We start from the raw sequence: 16139 nt of genomic DNA, 5'->3' as shown, positions 1-16139 counted from the left end.
GCTATAGAAGTAGAGGCCTCACAGCCGATGAGCTCACTCCTGACTTTATTTACTTGGGCAAGGTGTCTGCTGCTCTCCACATGCCTCTGCTTGTGGCAATGTGCATCTGACAGCACGATGCTGTCCTTGCCTTGATCACCTCGTCTGCTGCACTGGGTCAGCTGAGGTTCTGTCACGTTCCTTGGTGTTCTGGCCTCTAAGTAAACAGGAAGCTCTTCCTGAAATGACAAGGTGGTTCAAAGAAGCCTCCAGGTGGAAAGTTTGTGGCACGGACATGACGTAAAGGAGCTATTGGAGAGACAATCCTGAAATCAAATCTAGAAGTTCAGGGACCACAAAAGTCAGGGCTCAGGTTGGTCTCTCTCAGATGTGCCGAAGTGTTGGCTATTTGAATTTAAGTTGCTGAAGAAACTGCTGAAGACGGGAAGGAGAAATATTCGATTTCTCCCTGTTCTTCTGAAAAGCAATCAGCAAGTCTGTGTGAAGGGTGTCCACAGCACACCCGGAGGAAGGAGACGGTTTTCAGCCATGGACAAGTTTCTTCAGAATTTCCTTTGTTTTTCTTTTGTAAACAAACTGCTTTCTCACTGAGTTTGTGTCTTGGCTCAGAGGACTTTTTGTGTTGTCAATTCCTCACAACTTTATTGGAATAATGTCTAAAAAAAGCATATGTGTGTGCCTTTGTTCATATAATTGACATTCGATAGTTTTTTTTCCTGTATATGTCTTAGATCAACTGAATTATTTCCCAATTAACACTGGCAGAGTAGAGAAAAATATATCTTCCCAGTAGAAGAAATAAATTTCTTTAAAGATTTTATATTATTGGAATGGAGTGAGAGGTGAGCTGCTAAGGTGCTTGCCTTACATGCTGCCAAGCCGGGTTTGATCCCTTGCACTGCGTATGGTCCCCTGAACACTGTCAGGAAGGGAATGATCCCTGAGCACAGGAGTGCCACCGCAAGCCTGCCCTCCCCATCCCCAATTTTATATTATTTAATAAAAATTCAGAAATATTGTCAGTTAAAATTTTATTTTAAATTTTAGTTTAGGTAATAGGGCTACAACAATGTTTAAGTTTACAGTATTGATATTCTAAGTTCCTGCACATCACCATGGCAGAGTCCCAGTTCTGCCACCCTTGTCCTCTGTCACCTCTGGTCTGCTCTTTCCCCTTTCCTCCCCCACATAAACATGTGCTATATAGATATAGAAGTAATGTTCAGGATGAGCAACTCAATACCAAACATGTAAAATTAAAGGCAGTCTATGAGAACCAAAATTTAGGGCTCATAATTGCTAAACTCTTTTTATTTTCTCTAAATGGTATTTATGAAAATAGGGAACTATATCTCCTTTTAAGAAGCACAAACTTAGTGGTATCACATTTTATCTTTCTCCTTTTTTTTTTTTTTGGCTTTGTGGCCACATCCAAAAGTGTGGGCCCAAGGTTCCAAAATTTTCTGTAAAATCTTCCTATTTTCTTTTTCTGATTGCCATAAAACATAAATAATCTGATTAAAACTCTCTAGGTTGTAGCCTACCTTAAGCAGGTTTATTGTTTTCGCTGAAAAATAAAGTAATGCTTAATTAAGAAGAGAATCCTGGTTATTTTATGCGCTCAAATAATTTTAGTTGAGAGTTTTTTAAATTTTTGTTTTGGTATACTTTTTCCAGGAGAGAGAATACAGAAAAGTCTAGCAGTATGATTTGAAAAATTTAAAGAAATCGAATTTCCAAGTGCTAGTTTGTGAGGAAAGAAATCCATTTGTTTGTTGACTTTTGCATTTTTATGGTATATTTAATTAATTAATTAATTTTAATTTTTCATATGGTAAGTGTTTTTATTTTTATTTATTTATTTAATTTTTTTTGTAATAGGAGCACTGCTATTTATTCAGCCATTGATTAAGCTGTGATTGAATTGGGCATGAACTCCACATTATTTTTTTTTAATTAATCTTTTAATTTTATATAGTATATTTTAATGTAAGGTTTACACATACTTTTTTTTTCAATAGCTAAGCAGTAAATACTTATTAAATTAGGAGATTTAAGCAAAGGTAAATTTTAATTAATTATGATACTAGGAGGCACAAAAATACTTCAGAAACCTTATTGATTTTTTTTCCTTTTACTGTAGTGAAATACCTGCTTAATATCAAACATTTTGTTTTTAGTCTGATTTGACATAAGAGGAAAACTGAGAAAATCCCAAAGCACAGCAATTAGTTAAATAAACAAAGAGATAAACAAAAACAACCTGAGGCTGAGGATGTGGACCAAGTGTCAGAGCCCATGTGTGGATCATGTGCAACCCCAGCACCGTATGCCACACCTCCCAGCACTGCCAGGTGTAGTCCTGGAGCCCTAACCGCGTGCCAGGCTGAGTACCACACCCCTCCCGCACACCTGAGGCACCCCGCAGGTTCTAGGGCTCAGCCACGCACTCCCTCCCTGACACTATGGACCAAACACCAAACCAAACCCAAACAAACAAACAAACAAATCCAGATTGCAGAAAATACAAAAAGGAAGGAATCTTTTCAATATATCATTGGATCAGTGTTTTCAAATTCTTATTCTCTACTGCCTTTCTTTTGTCAATGTTCCAAGTCAGCTTGACAGAATACAGAAACTATTGGTTTAGGTAAATTTATGAAAGACTTCATAGCTTCCAATCCTACCTTAGACTAACACATTTTCCTGATTAGAGGAGCACCCGAGTCCCACAGATTGATTGGCAGTGTTTTCAGGAGTAAGCAGAATTTCTCCCCTCATTATCTACTAAATATAGTCCTTCATTACACATGCAGTGAGTTTTGTAGCCAGAAAATTAAACATGAATGTGATCCAATTAATGAATACAAGTTAACCATTCTGTGGAGTTTATTGAACTCTGTTTTATGGAGAGTAACATGACTGTGTATAGATTCCTTATATTAGAGGGTCACGTTTTTGGAATACATGTATATATTCTTTGGAATATATACATAAGTGCTGCTAGCATTAATAAATGCTGAGTAAACACTCTGGAGTGATAGCACAGCGGGGTAGGGCATTTGCCTTGCATGCGACTGACCTGGGTTCGATTTCTCCACTCCTCTCGGAGATCCCGGCAAGCTACCGAGAGTATCCCGCCCGCACGGCAGAGCCTGGCAAGCTACCTGTGGCGTATTCGATATGCCAAAAACAATAGCAACAAGTCTCACAATGGAGATGTTACTCGTACCCACTCGAGCAAATCCAAATCGATGAGCAACGGGATGACAGTGATGACAGAGTAAACACCCTAGGTATTTTCTCTCTTTTCTTAAATTAGATTTTAAGTTCTTGTTGTGTTCCCAACATTTAATAATCACTTGGTTTCACTTTCTTTTTCTATTTTATTGAAAGTTCCCCCCACCCCAACTGGAGCCCTTAGTACAAGGGGAGGTGGTATAGAAATATACAAAAGATAGGGAAATATGCGGGGAGTGGAAGCATTATTGTTTCTCACATAAATTAACTGAACTAAAGTTGAGAAGTTATGATTTGATATTAAATAATGAAATTCAGGAGTATATGGCTGAATGATAGCAAAGAAAAGAAAAGACAAAACAATGAAATACAAATGATGACCATCAGGAAAGAGATTGTTAGTGCAAAGTAAATGATAAACAGTGAAGAAATCTGTTTTAGGATTGACACCTTGGATCCTGAATGTCAGTTAAAAATCTATTGACATTCATGAATATTGTTCGAGTAGGGAGTAGGACTAAAATGAAAAGGAATAGGTACAGCCTGACATATACCTGATTACTAATGCTGGGGTTTTTTTTTTAGCCAATTAATAGTTCACGTTCAATGCCCTATTTTCTGACAATGTGTTCCATAAACCGAATCTTGTCTTCATATCATCTTTACTCCTGATAATTCACTGATGCAATCAGACTGCTATTTGGGTCCCTACAAATTGTCTCCTGATAGACTGCTTTCCTGCCACATCATACCCATGGTTTGGTTTTCACCAGGGATTTGATTGGTTAATTGCCACAATTCTTTCTATACAATGTTCTACTTGCTGTCTCTTGGAAGACTCTTGTAATATGTTCATCTGCCTCTTCCTATGTTTTTAAAAAGTGATTTGTTGCTGGATCTGTAATTTGGCCTCTCATGGCAAAGTCTGGGTATCATTCATTTACTCATTTATTTGCTAATTCCTTTATGTTCTCACTATGTGTTAAGCAGTGCATAAGGTATTCCAAATAAAATTACAGAAATAATTATGGATGGAAACAGGAGCACTCATATACATGGATGGATGTATAGATTGGTAAATTACATTGGAAAGACATCTGATAGTAGTTTTTACTTTGCACATAGATGCTCTCATTATTCTGCTATTTCCTATCTCAGGTTGTACCTAGAAAACCTCCTGTGTCTCTGTAATTACTTTCCTTGTTTCTCTTTTATTTACAACATACTTTTAGATAAAACAAAATTTATAATTAGTGGACATTATTAAAAGATCATTTAAAAATTATAAATAAGTTTAAAATATTTATTTAAATAAAATGATTTTTAAAAAATGTAATCTAACAGGGGCTGGAGCAATAGCACAGCGGGTAGGGCGTTTGCCTTGCACGCGGCCGACCCGGGTTCGATTCCCAGCATCCCATATGGTCCCCTGAGCACCGCCAGGGGTAATTCCTGAGTGCAGAGCCAGGAGTAAACCCTGTGCATAGCCAGGTGTGACCCAGAAAGCAAAAAAAAAAAAAAAAAAAAAAAGTAATCTAACAAACTGAAGCCTGTATATATATTTTTTCTGGTTCTTCCTGACAGTTTTTGCAGTGTCTCTATGATACTACACAGTTGGAGTGTAGAAATTACTATACAAGGACTTCTCTATTGACCTTGCTATTTTACAACAAAACTAGTAAGACACCACGCTTCTGTAGATAATGAGGCACAGCTGCAACTCTAACAAGTTCACATAGTTCTTTCAAAACATGATACACCCACTCTAATTCCACGTTACATCTAATCCCAGGTAATTCCCCTCTTGTCAAAACTTTCAGTCTTGCACTGAACTTGCAGTTCAGTTCTCCAAATGCAACACAACATTACAAACATATATTATTAAAATTATTTAATATACAGAATATGTCTTCTTTTATGAATGTCAAAAATATTCATGTGTTGATTAAACATTTGGTGGGGGGATTGAATCATATTTGGCTGCGTTCAGTGCTTACTCCTGGCTCATGTTGGGTGAACGCGCAGAATGAAAGGCAAACATCTAAACTCCTGTAACTGTCTCTCCGGCACAGATTATCATCTTTAACAGAAGGAAGTGTAAGGTTTAAGGTGTGCTCTCCATGAGGTGTGACCCACCTCTAAATTAGTGAGATCCACATCTAAATTAGTGACACTCCATAGACTTGGAAAAAGTCATTATTTTTATTATTTTATTTACTGTTCAAAAAGAAAATGCTTGATTTGCTGCTTTTTTTTTTAAGTCAAAGCCTCGCAACAAATCTTCACAAGCAGGGTAAGAATGAGCAAAGAACAAGTGAGAAAGTGGTTGCTGCTATAGGTAAAAATGTGACTGTGAGAGGATCTCACCAGAATTCTGTGGTACAATTGTTTCCAGTGTCATCAATTTCACCACAGGTTGTATTTAGGTAATTAAGGAAAAAATATGGGCCTAACCACATATCAGATAACAGCATTCTAACACAATGATAGACACTGCCTTTCATGTGGTAGGTGTTTTGTTGCAGTTATTTTCTCTCTGCATTCTCCTATCCTGATGGCCAACAGGATGTCACTCTTGTAATTGCTGATATTTATCAGACTTCCCCTCTGCTTATAATTATCACTGACATTTCCTGCTCACCTAGGAGGGTCACTATTGTCATTCTCCATATCCTAATTTAACCACACATAGGAACTTGTAAGGCCAAGGAGTAAGACTGGAGTTACAAACTCTAAGGTCAATTGAGGTCAGGCTGGTAAAGGAAATGTATCAAGACTGAATAATAGAGCATAAAAAGACCATGGCTTGCATTTAACGTTAGAAAAGAACAGGTAATCTGAGGGTGGCAAACAGTTAATCAGCACATGCCCTGTATAAAGGGAGAGTGGTGTTTATCTTTTTCTGACTGTTCACCCTTTGTTTCCTCCATCCTGCCAGTTGGCTTCCTAGGATTTTGCTACAGTCCCACATTTCTGTGATTTCTGTGATTTTTTTTTTCACACATGGTCCCCTTGGAATATCCTGGCGACCCACAGGGGGCCATATGGTCCCCAGTTGATCAATGTTAATTTAGAGCAAACTAATTGTTGAACGGTAGGAACACTTAGTTTTTTCCAGATCTGATTGTGCAACAAAAATCTGAAATACATATTTTAAAATTAAACCAATTTTTCATTACTACTACTTACTTTTTCTTTAAAAAATGAGACACCATGGACGTAGGAAACATTTATGTAAGTTCCGTGGTTATAATCATTAATTAACAGTTGTAACTACAAGTCGCTTTTCTCTAGAATATGTTGTCCAGAAACACTTACTTTCAAGTCCTTCTATAGCAACCATCAAACTTCTGTGCATTGTGTGCCAAGTCGAGCGAAGTACATGTGATAATTATACCTTCTTATAAAGGGGAAAAACATTTTATACTAATTGGGTCTGCCTTAATCAGCTATGGAAAACAATCAGGGTGGTTTGCCTAATTTTATCTTAAATAACATTTTGTGTGAAAGAGTTATAAGTCGCTAGTAAGTTCAGTACAGTTTATATTTAGTTTTATCTTTAGGATTTGGCAAAGAAAAGCCGAAACTACACATATCACATGATTTTATCTTGTACTTGTAAGGAAGCAGATGCTTGTTTTAAAAGTTGAACTCACACCTTTTTTGTTACAAAAGAGATAGAGTGAATGGAGTTTTACGAAGTGAAATGAGAAGTAAGTAATAAATAATCTTATTCATATGTAGTTTATAAACAAAGCAAGGGAAGATGCAATGTCCATGGAAAATAAATACTTAGACTCCTACTATAGAATTGAAGTTACCATGATAGGGACGATAGGCTGCAATGGAAGAATTCAATGGACTGTGATGGAGAGATATTGACACTCTAATATTGTGAGGGAGAATAACTTTCTGTCTTCAAGACATAAACTTATATAGGCCTGTAAACCAATGTTACAACAACAACAAAAATCTTAAAAAATATATTACCTGGGCATTCACTCATGTTGTACTTCTCTTGATTCATTAATGGGGAAAATGACTTACTATTTCTTGAATTATTGTTCAATATTACATCTATCTTCCTGTGGAATTTATGCTGCTGTAAAGTGGTAGTAGAGTAAATTCACACTTGATAGTGAACTACTGTTTGATGGCCTAAACATATTTGCATACTATAATTACCCTAGTTATAAGAGAGATTCTTCTTTAACAGAACACCAATATTTTTTCCCCCACCCCCCAGAACACCAATATTTTTAATACTGGTAATTTAACTCTGTTGGTCATGATATGGCATTGATATGACTATTTATTGGGGCTATTTACAAGTGAACTATTACCCCTTTCAATTAAGATTTGCTACACATATTGGAATCTTAAATATCCTATGGGTTATGCTTAAAGAACAATATTCTCTATTTTAAGACTGTTCTTAATTTTTATGACACAATATTCTTTATTTTTTCTTTTTGGGTCACACCGAGCGATGCACAGGAGTTACTTCTGACTCTGCACTCAGGAATTACTCCTGGAGGTGTGCTCAGGGGGCCATATGGGATGCTGGAAATTGAACCCGGGGTCGGTTGCATGCAAGGCAGATGCCCTACCTGTTGTACTATCGCTCCAGACCTGACACAATATTCTTTTCTGAGGAGATGGAAACAAGTTAAAGAATAGTTATTAACAGGACATGCCAAATCCTTTAAACGCAGCCTTCTCAAACCTACACTGGCCAGAGGATTTTTTTAGGATCACGACTTTTTGACCCTTTGTGAGGAGGAATTGTTCATGATTTCCTACACGAGGAGGCAAAATTGTTTAAGTCATTAGGTTATAATAATCAGGAGATAATAATAAATGTTTCCTCAGTTAAGAATGGGAAATAATCCTTCTAAACTACTTTGGGCACCAGCAGCTCGAAGATATGTCTCTAGACTGTGAACTGTGTCACTGGCCCATGCGGTGCCAGGGGGGAAGGGTTTCTCTCTCGGCTTTTCCATCTTATGAGCACCACAAAAGGGAAGTAAAAACTTGCAGTGATGCAATTTATGGCAGAAATTTCTCTGGACTTTGTTACTAAAATACAGAAATCCAAAGTGGCTGCGCGACCTCATATCTCTTAATTGTCAGCAATGTAAAACATTATCAAATGGTTCCTTTTCATCAGGTCTGACTTTTGGGGGGGAAACTCCAAACAATAATAGTGAGTTTTTTTGTTGAAATATTGAAGGTAGGGGGCTGGAGCGATAGCACAGCGGGTAGGGTGTTTGCCTTGCACGCGGCCGACCCGAGTTCGATCCCCGGCATCCCATATGGTCCCTCAAGTACTGCCAGGAGTAATTCCTGAGTGCAAAGCCAGGAGTAACCCCTGAGCATCACTGGGTGTGACCCAAAAGAAAGAAAAAAAAAGAAATATTGAAGGTAATCAAAGTAAAGTGAAATCTATCAGCTACTGAGGTGGGGGGCGGGTAGGGCTGGGGGGGAGGTATACGGGGGCTCTTGGTGGTGGAAAATGTGCACTGGTGATGGGATGGGTGTTGAGCATTGTATAACGGAAACTTAAGACTGAAAGCTCTGTAACTTTCCACATGGTGATTCAATAAAAAATTTAAAAAACGAGTGGGAAATAAATAAAAAGGCTTTGGCAAGCTCAGTCACATGCTATTTATTTTGCATCCATAATCACTGGCAGCACCCATGGCAAGAACACTTGGAATGGAGGTGGAGGGAAGGAAAAGATTTGCTAGGCTACTAATGATCACCTCTTCAGGAGTTTCCAAGAAAACTAAGCAAGAATTCTAATATTCAGTTTGTTTACAGAGAAACTGTTAGGGAAAAAAAATATTAAGTCTATCTTGCTTTTAAAAATATTACAATATAAATAAGTGTATATATTATTTAATTTCTACAAAAATGCAATGGAAATACTACTACTTTAAAATCTTCTTTACCTTATCATATGTACTGTTCTTCTGTCAATAAGCATGCACTTTTTTAAATGTCTTTAACTTTCAGCCTGAAAAGATCAAATAAATCAATCCCCAAATACAAGGAAAAGTATAATCAACACACATTTTACCCATTACCTAGTTTCAACAATGACTAATTTGGGATTAATCTTATTTTATCCGTTGTTCCATAAGGAAAAGAAAAGTTTAGTTAAAAGGAAGTTAAGGTTAAGTTTTTTGCTTAACATTTTTTCTAACCAATTTACTTCACCTCTATGCAAACCAGTAACATTATGTTACAGTCTGGAATTGTTCTTGACTGTCTCCAACACTTCTCCAAGTATATTCAGTGTATTCCTTTAAGTTTTCCTTTTGTCAACTTCTTACTCTCCTAAGGCATCTCAAAAATGTATAGCGCATTACCCCCAATTTCAGGAGGAAAATATAGGATTCTAGGAATCTGCTATCCAAAAAAGAAATGACTCACTAAAAGCTGAGTTATTCTGAATCCCATTTCTCTTCGAACATTTGTTGAAAATCTAGTTTAATCTATGTGTATCTTATAGAAATAGAGTGTTTTAAACTACTTACCCTTAAATAAAGCTGATGCTGCAGGAAGATGGTCCATGTGCGTCTTAGGGCTTCCTGTCCTCCAAGGCACCCTGACAAATACCCCTGTGGACACAATGGTCTCAGTTTGAGAAGCGCAGCCTACACTTATTGCTCTAGGCCCTCTGACTTCTCTTGGTTTCCAGTGCCATTTGATTTAGGGACTTAGGCTTGAATGTATTTCTCTTGCTTTCCCCATCTCTGGTCTTCTTCAGCTTTGCCCTTTACCCAGGAGCTGATTTTCAGCTGTTAGTCCTACTTGTCTCTTGTTCTGATCAGACCTGGCCAGTAGTATCCTTCCAGAGGCTCTTAGACTCACAAACCTGTGCTTTTAAGATACTAGTTAATTTAATAAATCTCCAGTAAATACAAACGATGTGTCGGATACTTCTCTAAGTCTTGGGAAGACTGTGATTAAAAGGGAGTATATAAACCATGTGCTTAAGGAGCATACACAGTCATAGGGCAACGAGCGAATTTAGAGACAATTACAAAATGGGCTAATGAGTGCTATTTTAGACTAAGTGCTGTCTCCTACGGAGCACAGGGCAGACGCTCATAAGTTTCCAAGCATGTGATGCAGTATATTCAGAAGACAGACAAGGGAGAGTGGTTTAGGGTGATTTCGTATATTGAATGAAAAGTGATTCTACTTCAACCACATAGAATGGTTGCACACATTATGGGAACTGGTTTCCAGCCTTGCTTATTACATTGCTCTGTCTGGTAGCTATTAGCACAAAGAATTTGATTGCTTTGAGTGTGTGTCAAAAAAAAAGAACAACAAAATCTGCTTTACTTTTAGACTGAACTCTTTTATTTGGTTAATATCCTACAAGTGTAGTGTGTATTTTATTTATAAGTACTGGTTATATATTTGCTCATAGAAATAAGCATTTTTGTTAATATGGTGAAATTGTACTCAGTTATGAATCCTTTGCCTTTGTAAAACATCTTTTAAAGAATATCACTTGCTCCACTCTCTCTCTTCTTTTATTTCTTCTTTTTGGGTCACACCCAGTGATGCTCAGGAGTTACTCCTGGCTCTGCACTCAGGAATTACTCCTGGCGGTGCTCAGGGGACCATATGGGATGCTGGGAATCGAACCCAGGTTGGCCGTGTGCAAGGCAAACACCCTACCTGCTGTGCAATCACTCCAGCCCCTCAGGTCCCTCTTCTTTTATTTCCAGATCATTTTGAACATCTGCATTTGCCTGCTTAGTTCTTTGGTTCCCAAAGAATAGTTAGTGACATTACCCTCTTACAGAACTCTGTCTGGCTCATAAGTATATAGATCACTGTCACCCTGTTGTTCACCGATTTGCCTGAGCGGGCACCAGAAACGTCTCCATTGTGAGACTTGTTACTGTTTTTGGCATATTGAATATGTCATGGGTATCTTGCCAGGCTTTGCCGCGTGGGTGAGCTACTCTTGGTAGCTTGCCAGGCTCTCTGAGAGGGGCGGAGGAATCGAACCCGGGTCGGCTGCCAGCAAGTCAAACACCTACCCACTGTGCTATCGCTCCAGCTCATTTCAAATGTTTATGAAATGAATTAAAATTAAATTTTATTTTATACTGTTATAAAATAACTGATTATTGTTACTAATTTATTAAAAGATTATACTCTTTCAATATTTTGAAAATTTAGAGGGAAAGGGATTATGGTGGTAATGTTGGCATTTGTGCTGACATCATTTTGATTTATAGGAAGATGATCTGAGATGCATTTCCAATTGAGTAATTCAGAAATAGGCACACCCATTCATTGCTAACTCCTGCAAGGTGGAGATAGAGGGTTAGGCTGCACATACACAGCTAATCAGAGCTGAGTAATGGTGCCAAATGAGAAAACAGATGAAAGAAGACTGGCACCTGTTCTTCCAAAGTTCTTTTACTGGTGCATATCCTGAAATCTAACTATTTCAGCAAAATGCTATTTTCTGTTTAGGCATTTTTCTTTTCAAATTTTGGAATTATTTTCTTTTTCTTTTGAGGTATATCACTCATAAAATGCTGTAAGGTGACTTGATATTGAATCACAGTATCACACTGTATCACTGTCATCCCATTGCTCATCGATTTGCTCAAGCGGGCACCAGTAACATCTCCATTATGAGACTTGTTACTGTTTTTGGAATATAGAATATGCCATGGGTAGCTTGCCAGGCTCTGCCATTGCAGGCGGGATACTCTCAGTAGCTTGCTGGGCTTTCTGAGAGGGACAGAGGAATCAAACCTGGGTCGGCCTCGTGCAAGGCAAACGCCCTACCCGCTGCGTGTGTGTGAGATTTGCAATATATGAACTGACAACAGAAAAATAGCTTAGATTATTTAAATTAAAAAGTTCTTCACAGTAAAGAAAACATTAATAGAGCTGAAAGGTAATCCATGGCATGGGGGAAATAACTGCACTCATTTATCTGATAAAGAGTAATTTAAAATAGCTACAATAAAAATTTCATTTAGGAACTTTGTATAGTATGTATATATTTATTTATAATGATGTATGCCTGAAACATTCAGTGCAATGTCACAAAAATGAAAAAAACTTATAATATTACCTATTAAATATAAATTTGTTATACATATTTTAACTTCATTATGTTTAGCATATATAATAAATCTTTATTATAGAATGCATTTATAAATTATATATTCCACTGTATTATATAACTATTTATACTAGTGAACATATTAAACTTAGTACACTAACACTAGTGAATAAATAGAAACATTCACAAGTGAACAGAGAAAAGGGAAAAAGAAAACTGATAGCAGTAAAAAATGGGCTAAGGACTTGAATAGATATTTCTATGAAGAATGAATGGAAATGATGAACAAGTATATTTTAAAGAGTTGAATGTCAATAATTATCAGGACTTTACCAAAACCTGAATGAGGTTCCAGAAAAATTATTAGAGTAATTAGGTTAGCTTGTCTTGCATCCTGAGGGCCCAGGCCTGAATCCCAGGCATCACATATGGTACCATGAGCTCTGTCATTCCTGAGCACAGAACCAGGAAGAGCCTATGGGCACAGCTGGTATGGTCTCACCCATGAAAAAAATCCACAATGAGAGAGCACCTTACACCTGTAAGATGATTATTGTACAATACATGTATATACACATGCACAAACACACATATATATGGTATGAGAATACCATGTATATATATGGTATATATATAATAAATTTTCCATAGCATTTCCATAGCATATGCTATGGAAATGCTATGGAAAATTTATTGTTGATGGGATTGCAAAATGGTTTAGTTACTATTCAAAATGGCATAGTGGTTCTTAAAAACAAAAATTCAAATACCATATGATTCAGCAGTCCTGCTTCTGAGTATTTATCTAGAACATTTAAAATCAGTATTTTCTTAAAGAAATATCTGCTCTCCCATATTAATTGAAACTTTGCGTATAATCACCAAGATACGGAAATAACAATGTCTATTGAGAGGTTATCAAAGAAAAGGTAGTATATAGATGAGATGAACACATTGATTCAGTGGAAGAAATTCTGTACCAGGTGATAAAGTAAACGAAATTTTAGGCTACTATGCCAAGGGAGATGAGCCAGCATGGAAAGACAAACACTGCTTTATTACGGTTATGTGCAGTATCTAAATTAGTCAAATTTACAGAATGAAAGAGAAAGGTGATTTCTAGAAACTGAGCAGAGGGGAAATAATCATAATAATCATGAAATAGAGCTTCAGTTAAGCAAGATGAATGTCCCTGGCATCTCCTGCACATTTGTACTTATAGTCAAAAATGATCAGATATTAAAAAATCCATTAAGTGGTTAGATATCATGCTGTATTCTTACCATAATAAAATGAAACTTTATAAAAATTGTAAACATTCTTAGAATTTACTTTAATGTATATGGAATGTGGAGATAATATAGTACATACTTTACAAACTTGTTATAAAGAATAAATAAATAAAATATATGTCAAAAATTTATAAGAGGATATGGCATGTGCAAACATTCCACAAGTTATCCATTTTCACTTGAGAGGGGACCTGCAATCTAGTTACATAGTAGCTTTCTACCATGACACAAAATAATTGAACACAAAGAATTAGTCAATGAATTATTAATTCATGTAGTAAGTATTTTGGGAAGGCTGGAGAGATGGTACCGAGGTTAAAATATTTGCCGTGTATGTGACTGATCCTGCTTTGATATCCAGCATAAAATCCCAAGCACCGTCATAAGTGTCCCCTGAGTACAGAGTCAGGAGTAGCCCCTGACCACTTCCATGTGTGGTAAAAAAAAAAATCAAGAAAAAACCAGTAATTTTGAGTGCATATAAGTATAAAAAGGATCTTAGTCTTAAGTTATTTTTATTCTAATGGAAAAAATGACAAAAAACAAATATGTAAATAATTTAAGTATTAACTGTTTTGAAGAAAATTAAAGCAAACAAGAACAGAATTGAGCAATTTAGTGTGGCAAACTGGTTTTGATGGAAACCTGGCCTCTCTTCAGGAGATAATATTTGAACATAGACTTGAAATATGAAACCGAGTGCTGGGGAAATCAATGAAAATAAAATTATAGGAAGCAGAAAGAAAAAGTATAAAAGTCAGAGGTAACATTCAATTCGGAGTTGGGCCAGAGTAACCAAATACTTTTTCAAATTTATAAAAGATATTTTCAATCACTAGACATGATATAACATGCTTGTAAAAAAACTCAAAAAGCATAAATTCTTACTGTAATTAGGGAGCATAACTTAATTTATTAATGTATTCAGATTAGGGCTGTTTTTATTTATTTGTTTTGAACCATACCCAGCAATGCTCAGGGGTTACTCCTGACTCTGAACTCAGGAATCACTCCTAAGCTCAGGGGACCATATGGGATGCTGGGGATTCAACCTGAATCAGCTGCGTGCAAAGCAAACACCTTACTCCCTAGAAATTAGGACTTTGTATGTTGTACATGGGCTGGACTGATAGCACAGTGGGTAAAGTATTTGCCTTGCATGGGGCCGACCTGGGTTTGATTCCTCCATCCCTCTCGGAGAGTCCGGCAAGCTACCAAGAATATATCCCGCCCGGACGGCAGAGCCTGGCAAACTACCCATGGCGTATTTGATATGTGAAAAACAGTAACAACAAGTCTCATAATGGAGACGTTACTGGTGCCCGCTCAAGCAAATCGATGAGCAACAGGATGACAGTTATAGTGATACAGTGATGTTGTACATAATTGAAAAGAAAAGCTACGTAGCACCATTCAATGAAAAAACTTCAAAGAGATGCAAAAATTTGAGCCATTTTGGAGATGCAACAATTAACCTCTCTTTTGCCACCCTGGTAGTTTAACCCCAAATTTCACTATGACCCTAACATCTAAATTGTTTAGACATGTCATGGATGGAATAGTAGCATTTTGTCCATGACACAAAATTAGTAGTATTTAGCCAGAAAATCTAGCGTTAAACTGTATTTATTTGCTATTCTTATGGTGGTTTTTAAAACAGGTCACACAAATCCCTTCTCTCTAATATTCCTTTACACATTTTCACATATGAAATATATGTGTGTTAGGAATGGGGTTACTGTTGATTAAGAATTCACTAAAGGAGGGTTGGAGTGATAGTACAGTGGGGAGGGCATTTGCCTTGCACATGGCTGACCCGGGTTTGATCCCTGGCATCCTATATGGTCCCCTGAGCAACGCAAGGAGTAATTCCTGAGTGTAGAGCCAGGAGTAACTCCTGAGCATTGCTGGGTGTGACCCAAAAAGCCAAAGAGAGAGAGACAGAGAGAGAGAGACAGAGAGAGAGAATTCACTAAAGGAGTTGAAGTACAAGTAAACAGAGGATTCTAGGGATTAAGAATATAACTTGATGGTACAGTATATATTTTGGCTGTATAAGGCTCTGGGTTTGAATGTTGGCAATCCCCAACCAATGCCAATACAATGCAATAAGTGTTGTGATATCATGGAAGCATGTAAGAAAAACACCTAGTCTAGTTTATGAGGATTAAGGAAAGCAATTTAAAGATTATGCCTACAAAAACAGGTAGATGTTGGCATACATATGTGTGAACACACATTGTTAAGCAGATTATTTACTTTTCAAAAATAAGGATTCAGTTGGCTGGTTAGACTCATTAATATCTGTGCGTGTGCACGTGCACGTGCGCACATGAACACACACAAATTAGGGGTGAGTTTTTGTGAATTATTTGACTTTTTCTACAAGAATTATGTCACACACAACCCTAAGATACTCATTTTTTTTTCTAATTTCTACTATGTCTTTTATAGCTTAGTGTCAATTCAAGAAAATTTGTCATTTCATATAA

At 36.9% G+C, this 16139-nt stretch overlaps 1 protein-coding gene across 1 annotated transcript in view; it reads left to right on the top strand.

Annotated features, from left to right (window-relative positions):
• The first annotated feature begins 274 nt into the window (after positions 1 to 274).
• LOC101548882 (transmembrane protease serine 11E) overlaps positions 275 to 16139 on the top strand; it is a 54639-nt gene continuing 38774 nt past the window's right edge. The window contains exon 1 of the mRNA XM_004620306.2: positions 275 to 279. Coding sequence (XP_004620363.2) covers positions 275 to 279 — 5 coding nt within the window. The remainder of the gene's footprint in view (positions 280 to 16139) is intronic.

This window comes from Sorex araneus, chromosome 5, assembly GCF_027595985.1.
Source record: "Sorex araneus isolate mSorAra2 chromosome 5, mSorAra2.pri, whole genome shotgun sequence".
Classification (NCBI taxonomy): Eukaryota; Metazoa; Chordata; class Mammalia; order Eulipotyphla; family Soricidae; genus Sorex; species Sorex araneus.
This window is presented reverse-complemented; position numbering and strand designations above follow the sequence as displayed.